This window comes from Lathyrus oleraceus, chromosome 7 (genome assembly GCF_024323335.1).
Source record: "Lathyrus oleraceus cultivar Zhongwan6 chromosome 7, CAAS_Psat_ZW6_1.0, whole genome shotgun sequence".
NCBI lineage: Eukaryota > Viridiplantae > Streptophyta > Magnoliopsida > Fabales > Fabaceae > Lathyrus > Lathyrus oleraceus.
In genome coordinates, this window is record NC_066585.1 from 270344999 (window position 1) to 270365961 (window position 20963).

General features: G+C 35.0%; 1 protein-coding gene across 1 annotated transcript; it reads left to right on the plus strand.

Annotated features, from left to right (window-relative positions):
- Window positions 1-5987: 5987 nt before the first annotated feature.
- Window positions 5988-9787, plus strand: LOC127100647 (uncharacterized). The gene is made up of 6 exons (XM_051037892.1): window positions 5988-6270; window positions 6698-6993; window positions 7095-7149; window positions 7646-7761; window positions 8608-8830; window positions 9443-9787. Exons 2-5 carry the CDS (start codon window positions 6733-6735, stop codon window positions 8827-8829), a joined length of 654 nt encoding a protein of 217 aa, XP_050893849.1. The 5' UTR covers window positions 5988-6270; window positions 6698-6732; the 3' UTR covers window position 8830; window positions 9443-9787.
- The last annotated feature ends 11176 nt before the right edge of the window (window positions 9788-20963 follow it).

A 20963-nucleotide genomic window follows, 5' to 3' on the forward strand; every position in this document is an offset into this window, starting at 1 on the left:
ATTTCATGTAATTCATCATATGAAGGACTATCATTAATTTTAGAATCACTAACCTTATGTTCTTCATCACTTGAATGATGTGATGCCATCAATGCCTTGATTCAATGATCTTCTTCTGAAGATGAACTTATTTCATTGTCATCCTATGCTACATATGCCTTCTTTGGCCTTTTGTGCTTCTTTCTTTTGAATGTATTCTTCTTTTCGAGTGTATGACATTCACTCTTGACATGTACTCTTTTTCCATATTCAAAGCATGTAACATTCCTAATTAGTGTTTTTTTCTGAAATGATCTCATTTTCCTTTCTTTTCTTAAGAACTTTTCAAACCTTTTGATAAGATCATCATCTTCATAATTAGTGGATATCATGATTTTTAACCATAGTATTCAAAGCAAAATTGTTTGAATTCTTTCTTTCATCTTCATGCCTTTCTAGATTTTCAAGTTCTATCTCGTGTTTTTGAAGTTTACCAACCAATGCTGCATAAGACATTTTTGAAAGACTTTTATTTTTTGAAATAGTCGTTACCTTTGATTGCCAAACTTTTGTCAAAGATCTAAACACTTTTAGATTTGATTCAACATTTATAAAAGATTTACAAAGAGCCATCAAATTATTTATTCAATGAGTGAATCTCTTTTGTAAATCAATGATTCATTCATGGGGTTGCATTCTAAACATTTCATATTCTTATGATAAAATGTTTAGTTTAGATCTTTTTTACCTCTAACCTTCACGTGTTACTTCTATAATATCCCAAATCTCTTTTATTGTTTTACAACGAGATATACAAAATAATTCATCCATACTTAGGGATGATTGAAGCATATTTTTTACCCTTTTGTCAAATAACACTTTCTTTTTATCATTATCATTCCAAAAGCCTTTTACTTTTTCTTGTTCTACATTATCGATGTTCGTCTTAGAAACGTATGAACCATTTTCTGTAACATCCCAAATATCGCCGCCTTGTGCCTCAATATATGCTTGCATGTGAATTTTCCCAAAATCACAATGTTCACCAACAAAGCATGGAGATTTTTTGTTACTACCACCATCTCTAAAAATCAGATTAGTGGAAACCATCTTTCCAGAACAAGGAGCAAATTACCTTAAATTTATCTGATGTTAATTATAAGTATAGAGTGTAATCTAAGAGGGGAGGTGGTGAATCAGATTTTCCTGATTTTTAGAGTTTTAAGCGATGGTTTTTATATTATTATTTTTCCGGAAATATGTTGATGAACGTATGAAGAAAATTATAGAATTTAAATGCTGAAAAATAAAGAACACAAAGGTGTAGACTAGTTCCCCTTTCCAATCAAGGATACATCAAGTCCCCTCACACCCCGTGAGAGATTTTCACTATTATTAGATTTTTGTAATAGCCTCACACCAATACTTCTCTTACAATCTTCTAACAATAACAAAAAGGAAAACCACTCCCTTGATTTTCAACAACACCAACAACTATGGTGGACTTTGAGTCACCCTGATTCAAAAGACTTTTTCCAACAAATAGAAAGACAACCCTTTCTATTTACAGACACCTGTAGAAAGAAAATCCACTTTCTCACAAATAAGAATCACCACACACTTGTTGAAAATTATAACAAAGAAATAAAATTTAGTACAGACGGACTTTGCAATAGACTTGATAAAATTAAGATCTTTATTGCTTTTCTAATATATTGACAATTTAATATTCTTCTTCAATGAACAAATCAAAATGATATAGATATTTAAGTGCTCAAGTGCTCTCACTAAATTTTTTCACATATGAATGAAAATTATGCAGGAAAAAGTTTCTTTGTTAATATTTTACTAATACTTGAAACATATGAAAATTGTTCCTGAAAAAGGTGATTTTAACAATGAAAACTTTTGCATTTTATAGTGGCACATGATACCCTTTAAAACTCATGGAAATGCTTTAGAAATACTATGAAAATATGTTGCAATGATTTGGAAAGGTGTTTATATGAACATGGGCCATAAAAAGGTATGAAAATATTCATGATTTTTTGATTTCATACAAATGACAATCAATTGCATAGGCGTGACAATTGATTGCTTATTTTAATGTTAAATTTTTTCCAAAAAATACACTATAACAATTGATTTCACATACCCCAACAATCGATTGTCATGCTTTAAAAATAAAGTTTTTCGCTAGCAGAGATATATGATAATCGATTGTTTTAATATGACAATTGATTGCTCTAATATGATAATTGATTGCTTCAATGAAAAATACAAATTTTATTAATTTAAAGATGCAACTTGAAACTCATGCATGTTTAAAATTTCATGATTAATTTTTGAACACCTAAAGCTTATAACAACCAAATTGCACATTGTACCTTAGTCTATGATCCAATTCAATTAAAATCTAAAAACTTATGCAAACTTGATACTTTTATTCCAATACTTTTCTTCTTTGATATTTATTTTAAGATAAGTTTTTGTCTTCATCAAAATCAAACTATGATTGATGATGGACATCTTTTTCACTTTCAGGCGTGATGATAATCAAGCATAATGTCCACATGTTCTACGTATTCGTCTGAGTCCCCAATTATGCTGTAGTTGTCCAGATTTGGAAGTTTTTTCAAGGGACTTAGCAATCATGCAATCAACAATGTGTTTGTCAAATGGATTTTTTTATGGTGGGAGGGAGCTCGGTGGGCAGCGCGTTACTTATTTCTCACTTGGGAGTGGTATGCAAGAATTCTCCGAGGAAGACGATATTCAGAAGAGGTGTGGCTACCATCACTTCCCCTTTGATTCATGAGGAGGAGAACTGCAACCATGATGGCGGTGATGCAACACCCCATTTTCGTTAGATAATTTTGTTTAATTTAATTATGCCTTTTTGCATGATTTAATTGTGGGAGTAAGAGTTCAGTATAGTTGTTAGAATTAATTAGAATTTTAATTAATGATTAGAATAAATAATATTTATTTGAATTAATTAAATAAAATAGTAAAAGGATAAAATTGGACCAATATGGAGAATTTAAAGAAATAAAGGGGAGCAATAAGTTAGGGAGTTGGGGCAATAATGTGAATTTAAAAAATTGAGGGTTGATGAGATAATTGGAAATAAGTGTGTAGAAAACCCTAAGGGTGTTTGTTTTAAGGTTTTAAAAAATATTTATGGGACTATTGTCATGAGAATGCAACATTCTCATGTTTGATTCAATTTAAAAAAAATTATTCCAAGACATATTTTATTCTCAGAAACTTTATTTACACATGATTCTTTTATTTTTATTCCAATGTTTAAAGGGTGGGAATCCAATATTTCCATGGAAATAAAGTTCAACTAACTACAACTCCCCACTACTACTCACATTTATTTATTTTATTTTTTATAATTTTTAAATTAAATAAATATTATAAACATTCCTAGGAAATTTAGTTTTTGCCTAACACTTGGATAGGAATATTATTTCACCTGATAATAATGATGGGAATAAGATTCCAAAGAATATTACTTTTAAACTTGAAACAAACACACCCTAATTTATATTTCAAGGAAGAGAGTTTGGAGAGTTTTACATAAAATTGAATTTTGTGGTGAGAAATGATAAATGATATGGCTAAAAGAAGACTATGTTGAAGAGCTTTAAGGAACCTTTGCTGTAAAATCAAGGTAAGGGATAGAAAGGACTATCAATTAGGTGTATTTCAGGATGAGGCAATGGTGGGAAGCCCTTAATCTCATTAGGGTTATAGGTTTACTTTTGATGATGTGTTGTATGATAAAATTTTGAAAATTGGTTGGTTGATCTTATGTTTATATGTGTTGTTATAATTGAATCCATATTTGAATGATCACGAATATGTATGTATGAGGTTATTCCATTGATGAGGATGTGAAAGCTTGAGTTTATTCATGATTGATGATGAACTTGTTATTAAAATTATTGATGAGATTGTTATGGATTATAATGAAATAAGTGTTGTTTATGTTAATGATTATGCTAACATGAATCACTATTAAATTTGTTTTTGAATCAATGGATTTTGGGAAAAATTAGTGGGAGACATGTATGAATGTTTAAGGGTAAGAGGGGTGGAGATCGTATGATAAAAACTGTTTTTCTTATAGAAAATAACACAGTGATGATCGATTGTCACAACATTACAATCGAATGTCATGCCTAGAAAAGTTATTTTTGTGAAGTCATAATGAAATATGGTTTGATGTTAATCAATTGTCACCCTATGACAATCGATTGTCATAGGCCAGGACTAGACCATCTGCCTCAGGGGGAGGAAGTGACTTTTGAGACGCGAATGTGATGATCGGTGTGAAGGCGTCAAACTTAGGGGCAACATTGCGGTAACTGAAAAATCAAGTTACTTTGGAAGCTACCAATGTTGACGATTATAAAAGTTAACGATGACCATATCGATAAAAAAAATGGTTGTAATGGTGTAATAGAGAAAATATGAGAATTTCAATGTGGAATTTTGCGAGAATCAAGAAACAATTCCCATCGACAATGTCACTATTTTGATATGAAACATAATTTTGATAGTTGGTCAAGGGAGTCCAATATATAATGTCTCTAACATGGTGGTAGAGCTTTTTGATGGATGGATAGTGCGTATACCCTTAAGATTAGCATTCAAACACTAAAAAAAGTGAAATCAGAGATAATAAACTTGCAAGCGTGTAACGAGTTGTACCTTGGTCTAACCCAAAGTCACACTTATATATGAACGATAATTGAAATTGTCTCCATGAACACGGTGTCCTACACAAGGGAATCATTGGATGAATTCCAACTATTAACATGAGTGTGGTGTCTGAATTATGTGTGTATCTTTCTCTCAAGAAGGATTTTGATGCTCTAAATCTTAACCATTTAGTTATTTCAAAGGTGAAAAACAAAAGTGCACATGATAAGACAAACACATTGGAACAATTTAAAAAAAATGAAAAACATATTAATAAATAAACTAATTGATCAGATTTTTATTTTTTTAAAACATACAAAATAATCTAATATTTTTAAAAATTGCATTCAACAATTAAGTATATTAATCGATTAAAAGATATATTTTTTCAATATATAAAACATACTTAAAAATAGGTTATTTTGTATACCTTATATATTGAAAAAAAATCAAATTTTAATCAATTACAATTGTTAATTATTTTTTAAAGAAAATAAACAAATCGTTGAGTATGCTTTGTATATTAAAAAAAATTATAGTCAGTTAGTTATAGTATATTTAATTGTTGATTGTATTTAAGAAAAAATAATTATTTTCTATATCTTATACATTTGGAAAAAATCAATAATCAATAAATATTATTAATTATTCTTTTTTAGAGAAAACGATAAATCTTTAAGTATGTTTTATATATGGATGAAAAATATAATTTTTAATTAATAAGTATACTTTATGTTGATTGTATTTTAGAGAAAAATAGATTATTTCATATATTTATATATATTTTAGAAAAATCAAAATTTTAGTCATTTACTTTATATATAAGATATTTTTCTTTTTAAAAAATATTATGTTCAACATTCTTATTATTTTTTACAATTGGATTAATCAAATAACAAAAATTTATAATCAAAGAAGATTAAAAAAGATATAAATTTATTGAATTCAAATCCATTGAAAAAAAATACACATCTTCATCAATTTAAATAATTAAAATTCTGAATTGTACTTTTCTATTAAGTCGGTCTTATTATTAAATGTATTCGCACATAATCTGTTATATTTAATTAATAAATATTATTAAAAACTAAAAATTAGCGAGTAATTTATTTATATTAAATTGATTTGAATGCATTTATACAAAATTTAAAAGGAAATTGCAACGGAAAGCATTCTCAAATAAGAATCACTACAATCTCCCTTTTTCAAAAAATACTTTTTTAAAAAAGAAAAGGTAAGACTTGTCAAAAAAAAGTAAGTAAATAAGTTTTGAAAAAAAAGAAAAAAGAAAAGAAACGCGTGCCAAACGAAGGTAATGGGATACGAAGAAGAGAGAAAGAGCACCACGTTGGGTAGCATTTGGTTGCATTAAAGCGCGTGCAGGGTCTTCCGACCCGACCCCCATTACCTCCGTTCACAATATTTTCATTTCTTCCCCTCCTTTTTTTCTTTCTTACGTTTCTATAAGATCTAACTCCTCCTTATTTCACAATCTTTCCCTCTTCCATTCTCATCCATCAGATTATATTTACCACTATCTTTCTCATCTTTCTCTCTCACAACGATTTCCCTCGGGTGCGTTTTCTTTCTTTCCCTGTGTTAGGGTTTCCGATTTTCATCGATCGATTACAATCGTTGAAACAGCTTCTACAATTGCTATTAGTTCCCTCAAGTTTACGTTTTGTTTGCTATTATCTCGAATTTCAACCTGTATCTGAAGTGATTTTTTTGTGTTTGAATTTTTTTTATTAGGTTTACGATTGTGCTAGTAATTTTTTTAAAAAATTATTTGGCTTTGTTTTTGTAAACATAGGTTTATAATTTCTAGCACTGTTTTTACTTGTGTAGGTAGGTATGGGATTTGTTATTATATGATTTCTAGCACTGTTTTTGAAATTTTGAGTTTTTATTTTTCTTCACCAAATTTTACTGTTTTTTTATGCTTAGACTTTCTTCACTCTTTTTTTTACTTGTGTAGCTATGATGTATTGGTTTTTTTCAGATTTCATATTGGAATCGGGGAACATTGGTTCAAATATGAGCTCTCGAACAGGCAGGCCGACTGCTGTCAGAAGTTACCGGCGAAGGAAGGCAGTTTTGGACCTTGACCTTAACCGGGTACCGGCTGGTGATAATCGCGAGCAGGAGGGACCTTCCATTCAGTTGGAGCCTCAAGTAGTAGAAACTCAAGTCAACAACCAGCAACAACAAGCCAACAACCAGCAACAACCCCCTTTGATTGATGTGGAGGCCATTGATGATGATGTTATTGAATCTTCCCCAAGGGCTTTTGCTGAGGTTTATCTCCCCTTCTGTATATTCTCTGTTTATTGTCCTTCGGTCAATACTAGATTATTTGTTGGAAAGGAATCTAATTTTTTAGTTGTCTGTTTTCTTAGGCTAAAAACAATTCTAGAAGAAATCGCGGGAGGACTATAGTTGATGTGGATTTAGGTAACATGAAATTCCTTTATTCTCACGAGCAAACATTGTTGTTTTTAAAGATGACAATAATTGTCTTGTAATTGTACTTATAGCCTGTAGACTTGCCTCACCTCAGGTAATCAAATGAAATCATAGAACTCAAGTGGCATATATCATGAAAGTTTGTTTATAGCCAATGATTTGTCTTTGCTGTAGTTATGTAAGGGTTAGGAAGTGTATTATTCCTAGTAATTGTGGAATTAAGTTATGTTCTCCCCGGTGCTAACATTTACTATACTTTTCAGTACTGCTTTTCCTAACTTCCCCCAATCCATTTACTTGCCGACTGGGTTAGAATGTCTTGTACTGAAGCTTCTATATCCCATCAAATGATTTTTATCATATAAAAAATATCTTTTAACTATGCATTCGCCTTTTTCCTGATGCAGTCTTTACTCCTCATGATTTTTAATTTATTATACTTGTATATTTTGCTGATATAATCTGTCATTCATGATTATTGCAGAAGAGCAGACTAGGGTAAACAACAATATTCGCTACAAGCGCAGAAGAGAACCTCCAAATCGAACCATTATCAATTGTGATCTTTATATTAATTTGGAAGGCAGTAGTAGTGCTCCGGTAAAAGCATTTTGTTACATGTCATACTGTTTTATGTTCAATGTTTCCTTTGGCTCTTATCATCTGAAAAAAATTAGCTGTTGGATTTGTACCAATTAATTTTCTACTGCGCGGCAAATAATTAGCTGGTGGGTTAGGGATAATTAATTTCAACCTTGTGGCATGTAATTTGGTATTACTTTATGATTTGTTTCTAGCTATGATTCTTAGGCTACTATTTACAGTACCTTTTATTTTACTTGTTATATTTGTATAGACATTTTGCACAATTATATAGATTTAAATACTTATTTCTTAAGAATATGTCCTTTTGCTGTTCTCTTGGGGACCTGAGGAGATAGTCTATTTCAGTTGTGGGATAGGGAAAATTGATGGGGGCAGGCTACCACTGAGCATAAGCTGGGATAGTAGATTTATGGTATTTTTAGTTGAGACATTTTTACTTGCATTTAACTGAATTGATGCAAGTGTGGTTTGCTATGGCTGCTTGCTGTTGAATATGTTGTGTTGTTAGAGTGGTTCTTTTATCTTTATGTCGAACACAACTTACTTTTCTTCATCCTTTTATAGCGCAGTTAGATACTGGCCAATATGCCAATGCTTTTCCGTGTCCAAGTTTTTTTGTGTCTTTAAATCTATTAAGCATTGTACTGCATAATATCACATTATTTTCAATATGCAAGTTTTGCCCCGTACTTGGAGTTATTTCTTATTCTTAGTCTCTATAATATAAAACTTATCATCTGTTGCTATTTAATCACCACCTCCAATGAACAAAAACTTATATAAGGTCATAAATTTTTACTGGAGTTCTAATTTCTGACTTGATTTGGATCTCTTTGGCAGGTGGAAAATGTCAAAAAGCTACCTGAGCCTCCAAAGGAACCCGTCTTCAATTGTCCTATATGCATGGGCCCTTTGGTTGAAGAAATGTCGACAAGGTGTGGTCATATTTTTTGCAAGGCATGTATCAAGTCTGCAATAAGTGCTCAGGCTAAATGTCCTACCTGTAGAAAAAAGATCACCGTGAAAGAGCTTATAAGGGTCTTTCTCCCATCAACTGGTTAAGGTATGACCAAAATCACTGTTGATTATTTTCTCCCATCAACTGGTTAAGGTATGACCAAAATCACTGTTGATTATTGTTGCTGGCTGATATCTTGTCGCGGATGAAATAAGTAATTGATGTAGAAGAGAACACTTCACTTATATCGTTTTTTTATAAGTGAACTTTATTTGAAGATTTCTTTTTTTTATAAGTGAACTCCACACCCGTCTAAACAAAACTGCCCTCTATTTTTTGGGGGGTATATAGCCCCCTTTTTGTCTGAGGTGTCCTCGTTCTTGAGCAAGATTTTAGTGGAAGCGGAAAAAAGCTTTCTCTAAAAAAAGTTAATCTATTACCGTTTTTTTCTGTTTGCTTTCACTGGAATCTAAAACAAGCTGACTTGTGGAATTATGGATTTTTTACTCAGTGAAATTATGTTGATCTTATGATTTATATATTTATGTTATATTTCCATATTAAATATCCTGCCATACCCTAATGTAGAACTCGTACACGTGTCTGTACATTTTGGAGGCCCGGGAAAATCTATTTTAATTAATATTGCCATTGTAATGTAATTGTAAATTATCCGTAGTTCCTACACTGAGTGGCTACCTTTTTGCCTTACAACAGGCTTTCCATGCAAGCTGAGGCGATGATTACAGGGAATGGAAGAAGCATTGCAGTTCGGAGATTGCCAAGTGGTTTTGTTGTTTCCAAGTTGTCGGTCTGAATAGCTGTTTAATTTATCATTTATCATATACATGAAGATGTTTGGTGGATACAATTCCTTGCTCAGTTTTTTTAGCTTTCATGCTCTGAATCATTCCTCTATCTTTTTCTTTGGTGGATATACATTGTCAGAAAAGCCAGTTGTGCCCTATTATTGACTCCAGGGGTTTAAGTATGTATATTAGATCCTTCTTGAGTTAACTGGTAGAATTCATTGGATTCAGTTTGCCAGTAGGAATTACTATATACGCTTTGCCAATATTTTAGCCTGTAGTTTTGTATCAGTGTTCATGGATTGGATTTATAAATATTCAATCCATATACACATAGAAATCATTACAATGGTTTGGATTTATAATCTACTTATCAAAACCGATTACAGAAATATTATTTCGTTTTTAAAACCGGTTAAGAAATTGAAAACTGGTTAGTACACTATCCAAAAAACAATGAACACTATTGAACCCAAGAGCACTTGAATGGGATATCCAAGTTGGTGGGGAGTTTCTTTCCTCTTAACCAGAGCTCGAGTTCGAATGGAGACTTGGGTGCGCACAACAATGTTAAATCTCTTGAGACGAGTTGTGGTCATATACAGTTCGAGGGATTAGTTTGGAGTTGTGTGCCATGGATATTTGATTTATACTTTTAAAAAGAAAATTAGGAGCCGCGACCACCCTCTACATATTTTGATGTCATGGTCATGCATAGGATGGCATTGAATAATCCCAGAATGCATTATGGTGCTGATCATTACTCTCCACCCCTAACTGAAAATTCAACTACGGGATGAAATTATATGCTAAAGTGATACATGGAAAGTAAGGAAATGCTAAAGTGATACTTGGAAAGTAACCCCATTATATGCTAAATGGGTACTATTAAGTGAACTGGTGGTCAATAAACTCTACGACAATACCCCTTCTTTAACCGCACACTCGTCCTCAAGTGTGAAAATTAATTTGAAAAGAGATTCTCCCTTTCCCTGCAATAACATTTTTGGTGAATGTGTGTCTTGTCTTGGCCATTTTCCTTTCTAGAGTGAGGTTTGGTTCATTGATGAATGATGAGTTTGTGGATGCATCAAGAGAGTGGATGAATTATAGTAGATTGAGGATTCACACAATTTCAATTGAGATATATAGAACACATTAAGTATCTGTTTAAAATGGATATAAAACATGTTATGAACATTTTCATTTAAGAAGAATTGAAGAAGTGTATTTTGATCGACCTCTCAGATTCATAAACATTCATTAAGAAGGTCCTCCTCGATCTATATGCAATCATATACATAAGTCTCATTATTGGCATATGATCAAGAACGTGTTTTTCTAGATTTTACCTCAATCTTAGTTATATTTAGAGGTGTTCCCGGTGTAGTGTGAACGATTTTGAAGCTAAAAATCATCTGAATCTCGAAAGAACAAATATGTAGTTTGGTTTGGTTCGGTTGCCTTTTAGAAATAAAATCAAAATCAAACCAAACCAAATTAAACCACCGCGGTTTGATTCAGTTCGGTTGATTTGATTTTTTACAAAAAAAAATATTGAATCATACATATATAAAGAACAATATAACTTTGTATTTAGTCAATCGTGCATTACTAAATAACAATAAAACTCATCATATTTAGATAACAATTTCTCATTTAATATATAAAAATCATATTAGACAAAAATGGAATAATAAACATAAAACAATAGCATAAAACCATATCAAAAATATTATAATAAAACAAAAAAATAGAGGAGATGAGAGATTAGTGAAGATGAAAAAGAAAGACCATGGGAGAGGAGAGATTAGAGAATAAGATGTGCGATAAAAATGAAATTGGAAGAGAGAACAATAACATAAAAATGAGAAGATGAAAAAGAAAGAATATAATGGAGTAGAGATTAGAGAAGAGGCGACAAGATGTACCTAGCGAAAAAGACATGATATTGCTATTAGAGATTTGAGAAGTTTGAAACTGAAACTTTAAATATAAGGAAAAGGAAATTGTTTGTAATCGAATGACTAATGCATAATAAGTTTGAGTATGTGTTGGATATGGGTTTAATGAAGTTTGAGTTTTAACATAATGTAGTTTGATTCAGTTTGCAAAATACAAATTGCAAACCAAACGAAATCGTGCGGTTTTATTAAAAAATGGTTCAAACACATCTGAATCAAATGCGGTTTTTTGCCATTTTTTATTTGGTTTGGTTCAATTTGTAATTTTTTATTAGACTGATTTGGTTTTGAACATCCCTAGTTATATCTTTGTCTTTGTTTTGGCCATTCACTTCTATAATCTTGTTGATGTTATTATTAATAAGGGGGTGAAAGTGAATATTGGTGGTTTGTTTTTGGCTCTTGTTACCTATAAAAGTGATTTAATGGTTGGAGTTTGGTTAGAGGGGAATGAGGGATGAAGGACATTAGGTTTTTCCGAAAAATGATGAAGGTGTAAATAATGGTTTAACTGGTCATAGAGTTGAGAAGGTTAAATAACAGTTAACTTTGACAATGTGCGACGTGACATTTTCCCATTCACCAATATCTGGCCCCTCTTTTGTGAACAAGGTAAGTAAGAGGTAGACACTTGTTTTTTTTTTGGGGGGGGGGGGGGTGCTTAGAGTCAACAGTAAATAGGTTTTAATCCATTTCTCATTCTCTAATGATGTTGGTACAGAAGGTGGTAGCAAGGTTAACAGAGTGTTGACTAAGCTCAATTGTGTGATAATCTTGTTTACGTCGTCAGAACGTGTCTTAGGTCTTTCTCATATTATCTTGGGAAACATTAAATAGTAGGGTTCACACTATGTGAAAAAGCATCTCAGATCATTACCTGTTAAAAATATGACAAATAAGCTAGTGGATTCGTGGGTCATTTGTGGGCCTCTGAGCCACATCACTACAGGTTGCATCATTAGCATGTGGAGGGAGGTGCGCTCACTAGTTTAGAGTTAAATATGGGATGTGCCTTAGATTTAAAATTAGATTTTGAAAATACTTCATTCTTGCACTCCTCCAAAAGATGAGAATATTCCTATATCCACCTCTTTGGTTCAAAAATCAAAAATTTCCAATTCTTCATTCAGGATTTTTTTTTTCACATTTTCAAGTTGGTTAGATTGTGGATTCTTCAATTGTAGCCACGAATGCAATGGGGATGAAGTCTTTGGAGATGGTTGTTCTTATTCATGGTTTAGGGGGTCCTCGTATTTGTTAGATACTAGAGGTTGTAACTACCTTTTTACTTTCACAATCTCTTTACATAAAGTTAGAAATTTCTTTCGATTATGTTTTTGGCAACCCCGATTCACCATATTTGTTGATGGCGATTCATAGGTTAGAGCATGAGATTTCTACACCAGTTACTAGAAATTGGGTGTCATACTCAACTGTATGACCTATTCTGGATCTTCTAATACTGGTTCTCACAACTCCTCCTGTTAAGTGTCAAAATTACGTAAAATAAGTAGAAACTTATTGACTTATTTTATAAGTAATTAATACAAAAAAAAAGTAATTTATCTATGAAAAATGTTAAAAACATGTTTAGACTTTCTATTTGTATATTTATTAAAAGCATGTAAAAAGGATTAAGAAACCACCGAGCAACACACAAAGACCTTATAAAGACTAACTTTCTACAAGAAATGCTCGCTAGGACATGTTCATGGGCACCCTAAGCGAGCACGTGTGAGAGATGACTTCCTGGATATGTAACTTCACGTTGAAGGAAGGGCTTGTGCGCTTAGAGAAAATGGTGTTGGTGTAAGCCCTAGAGGCCAATACTTTTGGTACTTGTATCTAATTATTTATTAATAATAAAAGGCTTTTTCTTTATTATGTTTGTTTAATAAAGTCCCTAGAATAGCTAGTCCGTTTAATGTATAAAGTGTGATTTAATCGTGAGATCACATTAAACATAAGGACATTATTCTTAAAGTATCCGTAGTCGAGCTTTATTGTGAAGTGGGATAATATTAAAGCATTAAGACTATTATGTATATAGACTGATGATCACATCTCATGGGTCATGGATAAGGAGTTATCAAGTCTTAAACATATGTATGAATATTAAGAGTAATATTTATACTGGATTGACCCACTATGAGAATACTATATAGAATGTTATGCAAAGTGTCATAAGTTATTCTCATGGTGATAATTGTGTACTATATGAATATTATATGAACCCTATATGTAGAGTCGAGTGCCTTATTGTTGATCAAACATTGTCCGTAACTGGATGACCATAAAGACAGTTGATGGGTACTCCACGAAGCATGCTAAGGGACATGAGTGACCTAGATGGAATTTGCCCATCCTGCGTAACAGGATAAATGTCTATGGGCCCGATATTGAACTGGACAAGGATGACACGGTATATGCCTTGTGTTCAATATAGACATAAGGGCAAAAGGGTAATTGTACACATAAGGATTATTGTAACACCCTTCTAAAATACCCCAAATATTTAATTAAAATAACAACATATAAATCAGAGTAATCATGCAATTAAGGGTGTCACACAATTATTTCGCACCATTCGTCATACTATTTAGTCATGCTCATTATTTAACTCAAAACATAAAGTATTGCACAATACGCAGCGGATAGAGATCAAATCGATCATTCAAAACATGTAACATACTACATGTAAACTGGTTCAGCAAACATCAACAACACAATAAAAATGTTCCCTCCCGATGTTACATCTATCAGAGCATGACCCACTAAGGAGACTACACTAGACTCCAAGCATTAGCTTCTACTCAATCACTGCTCGTTACCTGAAAAATAGTTGTAAGGGTGAGTTCCTCAATCGATATAATAAGCATTATAGAATATAATGTCATGTTAAGTAATTTAACACATTAATCACCCTAATCGTATCACACATTCAGTAACGGCACATCAACTCAAACATCATACTCAAGATCAACACAATTCATACTCATGCTCAATGCCAACACAACACACGTATAACATTGGAATACATCCATTCATATTATACACTACACATATATTATGCAATGAGACTCCATGCATGCGGTACCGACTATTCGTGAACATATAGTTCAACTTCACCGACCAAATCCAGGTACGGCTACCAAGCTCACCAGTCCCACTCATTTGAGACCTAGTGACTCACATCACTAATTCCTCACCATGGGAATTAGCTACCACCCCAAGGGCCATGCTATGCACGCTAATTCACCTAGCATGCAAACATCAAAAACAGTCCAAATGACTAACATCACTAATTCCTCACCATGGGGATTAGCTACCACCATAAAGGCCACATTATGCACGCTAATCACCTAGCAATGCAACATCACAACAATAATCCGAAATGGACCGATGCTCACTCTCTAAGCCATAAAACAGTCCATTCACAACACATGCATAACATACACATTCACAACATTATGCATACCATCATACATTATCAACACATGTATCAACACATCATATCATGTCAAATAATTAAACACAGTATTAGCACACTCTACTAATACCTATACTGCTCAAAACAGCGGGAAATAATCCCTACTATATCACACACCGATATAGGCAACCATCAATTAGGCACACAACATTTTAATTAACAATTTTTTCCACTCTGCAACAGTGTTAACCGGTTAACGCTCTGGGTTAACCGGTTAACGCAGCACAAACACGCTTCCTGCCCAAAACTTAACAGTGTTAACCGGTTAACGCCCTGGGTTAACCGGTTAACGCAGCACAAACAACAATATCTCAGCAATCACAACAGTGTTAACCGGTTAACGCCCTGGGTTAACCGGTTAACGCAGACAAAACAGCAATTATTCAGAATACATAACAGTGTTAACCGGTTAACACCCTGGGTTAACCGGTTAACGCAAGACAGAAGCTGTTCCTGCGCTAACACAAGGCAGAATGCAGAATTCTCCGCATTTCCCGCCGTTGGAGGACTTCCGGACCTCCGATTCCAATTCCGTAAAAAGCTATACGTTCGGAAATTCACAACTAACCCAAACACGGATTCAATTACAGCCTAAACACAGTTTTATCCAACATAATTTTCCAGCATTCATAATCCCAATTAGGGTCAATTCAACGGCTTATCACTACCCATTACATGCTAATCCATAATACCCATTAAACGACGATAAATCCCCCTTACCTGAGTTAATCCGGTAATCTCTAAGCTCCAAGCTTTTCTCTTCTCCAACCTTTTGCCCTTGCTCTTCCTCTTTGCCCTTTCTCCACTTTCCACTTTTCAGCCGCTTCTCTGTTTCACGTAAAACTCTTTTTACCAAATGGGATTCTTTTTCCTTACTTCACACTTATATATTTTCCAATAACTATTATTCCAAAATAATAATAATAATAATAATAATCCAATAATTCCAATTATTTAACTAAATTAATAAATATAATATTAATTTAAATCAAATAATTATCTTATTTTTTTTATTGGGGTGTTACAACTCTCCCCCTCTAAAAGAGTTTTCGTCCTCGAAAACATACCTCAAGCAAATAACTCCGGATAAGACTCCTTCATCTGACTCTCCAGTTCCCAAGTCACATTGCCACCTGCTGGTCCTCCCCAAGCTACCTTCACCAAGGCAATCTCTTTACCCCGCAACTGCTTCAACTCTCGATCCTCAATCCTCATAGGTGATGTTTCAACAGTCAGGTTATCTCTCACCTGTACATCATCTATTTGGACTACATGCGACGGATCATGAATGTACCTCCTCAGCTGAGACACATGAAAAACCTCATGCAAATTCGCAAGCGATGGCGGTAAAGCGATACGATAGGCTACCTCCCCTATCCTCTCCAAAATCTGATAAGGACCAATAAATCGAGGTGTCAACTTCTTCGACTTCAAAGCTCGACCAACACCAGTTATCGGAGTGACACGAAGAAACACATGATCTCCCTCTTGAAACTCAAGTGACTTCCTCCTCTTGTCGTGATAACTCTTCTGACGACTCTGAGCAATTCTCATCTTCTCCTGAATCATCTTAATCTTTTCCGTAGTCTGTTGAACAATCTCCGGTCCAACCACAGCACTCTCACCGGACTCATACCAACATAAAGGTGTCCGACATCTCCTACCACACAAAGCTTCAAACGGTGCCATACCAATGCTCGAATGAAAACTATTGTTGTAGGTAAACTCAATCAAAGGCAAATAACAATCCCAAGCACCTCCCTTTTCCAAAACACAAGCCCTCAAAAGATCCTCTAGTGACTGAATCGTCCTCTCGGTCTGACCATCAGTCTGCGGATGATATGCAGAACTCAATCTCAGCTTAGTTCCCAAAGCCCTCTGCAAACCTTCCCAGAACTTCGATGTAAATCTAGGATCTCTGTCCGAAACAATACTCGACGGAATACCATGCAAACTTACAATTTTCTCAATATACAACTCAGCTAATCTCTCTAACGGATAATCCATTCTGATCGGAATGAAATGAGCCGATTTTGTCAATCTGTCAACAATCACCCAAATAGCTTCACAATTCTTGATTGTTCTCGGTAAACCAGAAACAAAATCCATACTGATACTATCCCACTTCCACTCTGGAATAGCCAACGGTTGCATTAGCCCAGACGGCTTCTGATGCTCAATCTTTGACTTCTGACAAGTCAAACAAGAATAAACAAAACTCGCAATTTCTGTTTTCATTCCCGGCCACCAAAATAACTTTTTCAAATCATGATACATCTTCGTAGCTCCAGGATGAATACTCAGGCCACTACGATGTCCTTCCTCAAGAATACTCTTCTTAAGTTCGGTAACATCCGGAATACACACCCGATTCCCAAATTTCAAAATACCATTCTCATCAACTCTGAATTCACCACCTTGACCTTGATTCACTAAAGTCAACTTATCAACCAAAAGCACATCGGATTTCTGACCCTCTCTAATCTCATCCAGAATACTGCTCGTTAACTTCAACATTCCCAATTTAACACTATTGTGAGTACTCTCACACACCAAACTCAAGTCTCTAAACTGCTCAATTAAATCCAATTCTTTAACCATTAACATAGACATATGCAATGATTTCCGACTCAATGCATCAGCCACTACGTTTGCCTTACCCGGATGGCAATTCAAACCAAAGTCATAATCCTTCAGAAACTCTAACCATCTCCTCTGTCTCATATTCAGCTCTTTCTGATCAAACAAATACTTTAAACTCTTATGGTCACTGAAAACTTCAAATCTTGACCCGTACAAGTAATGCCTCCATAACTTCAGAATAAATACCACAGCTGCCAACTCTAAATCGTGCGTCGGATAGTTCCTCTCATGAACCCTCAGTTGTCTCGAAGCATAAGCTATAACCCGCTTATTCTGCATCAACACACCACCCAAACCCAACAATGAAGCATCACAGTAAACCTCAAATGATTCCGACGAACTCGGTAATATCAGAATAGGAGCAGTAGTTAACCTTCTCTTTAACTCTTGGAAACCTTCTTCACATTTTGAGTCCCAAACAAACGATTGCCCCTTTCTAGTCAACATCGTCAACGGTAACGCCAACTTAGAAAATCCCTCAATGAACTTCCTATAATAACCAGTCAATCCAAGGAAACTTCGAATCTCAGCAACAGACTTCGGAGCTTCCCACTTAGACACCGCTTCTATCTTAGAAGGATCAACAGCAACACCACCTCTTGAAATTACATGACCAAGAAAACTAACCTCTTCTAACCAAAATTCACACTTAGCCAGTTTAGCAAATAACTTCTTTTCTCGGAGAACTTCTAAAAACCACTTTCAAATGCTCAGCATGCTCTTCTTCAGATTTCGAATACACCAAAATATCGTCAATAAACACCACAACAAACTGATCTAGGTACGGATGGAAAATCCTATTCATATACTCCATAAACACTCCAAGCGCATTAGTCACACCAAAAGGCATTACAGAATACTCATAATGTCCATACCTTGTTCTGAAAGCAGTCTTCTGAATATCCTCAGTTTTCACACGTATCTGATGATACCCAGATCTCAAATCTATCTTGCTGAACACACTCGCACCAACCAACTGATCCATCAGATCATCAATCCTCGGCAAAGGATACCGATTCTTGATCGTCCCTTTATTCAGTTGCCTGTAGTCCACACACAACCTCATGGTACCTTCTTTCTTCTTAACCAATAACACTGGTGCACCCCACGGTGACACACTCGGACGAATAAATTTCTTATCCAACAGATTTTCCAACTGACTCTTCAATTCAGTTAACTCAACAGCAGACATACGGTACGGAGCCATCGATATCGGTCTAGTACCAGGTACCAAATCAATCGAGAATTCAACTTCACGCTCTGGCGGCAATTCATTCACTTCTTCAGGAAACACATCAGGAAAATCACACACCACGGCTAGATCGCCAATCACCAGTTTATCTTTAGCCTCCAAAGTCGCTAACATCATAAACAACTCTGCCCCACCTGCTACTTCCTCATTCACCTGCCTTGCTGATAGAAACAAACTCTTTCCTTCCTCAATCTCAGGAAAGATCACAGTCTTATCAAAGCAATTGATATAAACTCGGTTAAACACCAACCAGTTCATACCCAAGATAACATCAATCTGCACTAATGGAAGACACACAAGGTCTATCCCAAAGTCTCTACCAAAAATACTCAAAGGACAATTCAAACAAACTGAAGTAGTAGTCACTGAACCCTTCGCAGGAGTATCAATCACCATACTTCCATGCATCTCAGATATCTCTAACTTAAGTTTCACAGCACAGTCCAAAGATATAAAGGAATGAGTAGCACCAGTGTCAATAATAGCTACAAGAGGGAAGCCACTAATATAACACGTACCTCGGATCAAACGATCGTCTGCAAAAGTCTCAGAACCCGATAAAGCAAAGACCTTGCCTCCCGACTGGTTCTCCTTCTTTGGCTTAGGACACTGTGGACTGATATGACCCACCTCTCCACAGTTGAAGCAAGTCAGAGTCTTCAACCGGCACTCTGCAGCCAAATGACCACCTTTACCACACTTGAAACACTTCTTCTCGGCACTGGTACACTCGTGGAAACGATGTCCCGCCTGACCACATCTGTAACACTTAGCAGGAGCACTAGAGTCTCCCCCACTAGGCCTCTTCATCCCACTCTGTCTCTGGAAACCTTTGCCAGCTGCATACGGTTTCCCACGATCATTCTGATTCTTGCCTTTCCTATCAACCCTCTGCTGATAGCTTTCCGCTCTGGCCTTGGTATCCTGTTCAAAAATCCTGCAACAGTCAACCAAATCAGAAAACACTCTAATCCGCTGATATCCAATAGCCTGCTTGATCTCGGGACGTAACCCGTTCTCAAACTTCACACATTTCGAAAATTCCCCAGTGGCCTCATCATAGGGAGTGTAATACTTCGACAGCTCTGTGAACTTAGCAGCATACTCAGTAACAGACCGATTGCCCTGCTTCAATTCCAAGAACTCTATCTCTTTCTTTCCTCTGACATCCTCTGGAAAGTACTTCCTCAGAAATCTCTCTCTGAACACCGCCCAAGTGATCTCAGCATTCCCAGCAGATTCCAACTCAGTGCGGGTAGCAACCCACCAATCATCTGCTTCCTCTGACAGCATATGCGTACCGAACCTGACCTTCTGGTTATCGGCACACTCAGTCACTCGGAAGATCCTCTCGATCTCCTTCAACCACTTCTGAGCACCATCTGGATCGTATGCTCCCTTGAACATTGGAGGATTGTTCTTCTGGAACTCACTCAGCTGACGAGCAACTCCCATTCCCACAACATTCGGATTCCCTCCAAGTACTCCAGCTAGCATACCCAGAGCCTCAGCAATCGCAGCATCATCTCTACCTCTTCCAGCCATCTCTATTCTGAAAACCCAACAAGCTAAAACAATAAGTACTGATAGGGTTACACAACACCTATCCCGTACAGGGGAACAAAATAATTACGACTCGACTCGACCGACTATGCTCTGATACCACTAATGTAACACCCTTCTAAAATACCCCAAATATTTAATTAAAATAACAACATATAAATCAGAGTAATCATGCAATTAAGGGTGTCACACAATTATTTCGCACCATTCGTCATACTATTTAGTCATGCTCATTATTTAACTCAAAACATAAAGTATTGCACAATACGCAGCGGATAGAGATCAAATCGATCATTCAAAACATGTAACATACTACATGTAAACTGGTTCAGCAAACATCAACAACACAATAAAAATGTTCCCTCCCGATGTTACATCTATCAGAGCATGACCCACTAAGGAGACTACACTAGACTCCAAGCATTAGCTTATACTCAATCACTGCTCGTTACCTGAAAAATAGTTGTAAGGGTGAGTTCCTCAATCGATATAATAAGCATTATAGAATATAATGTCA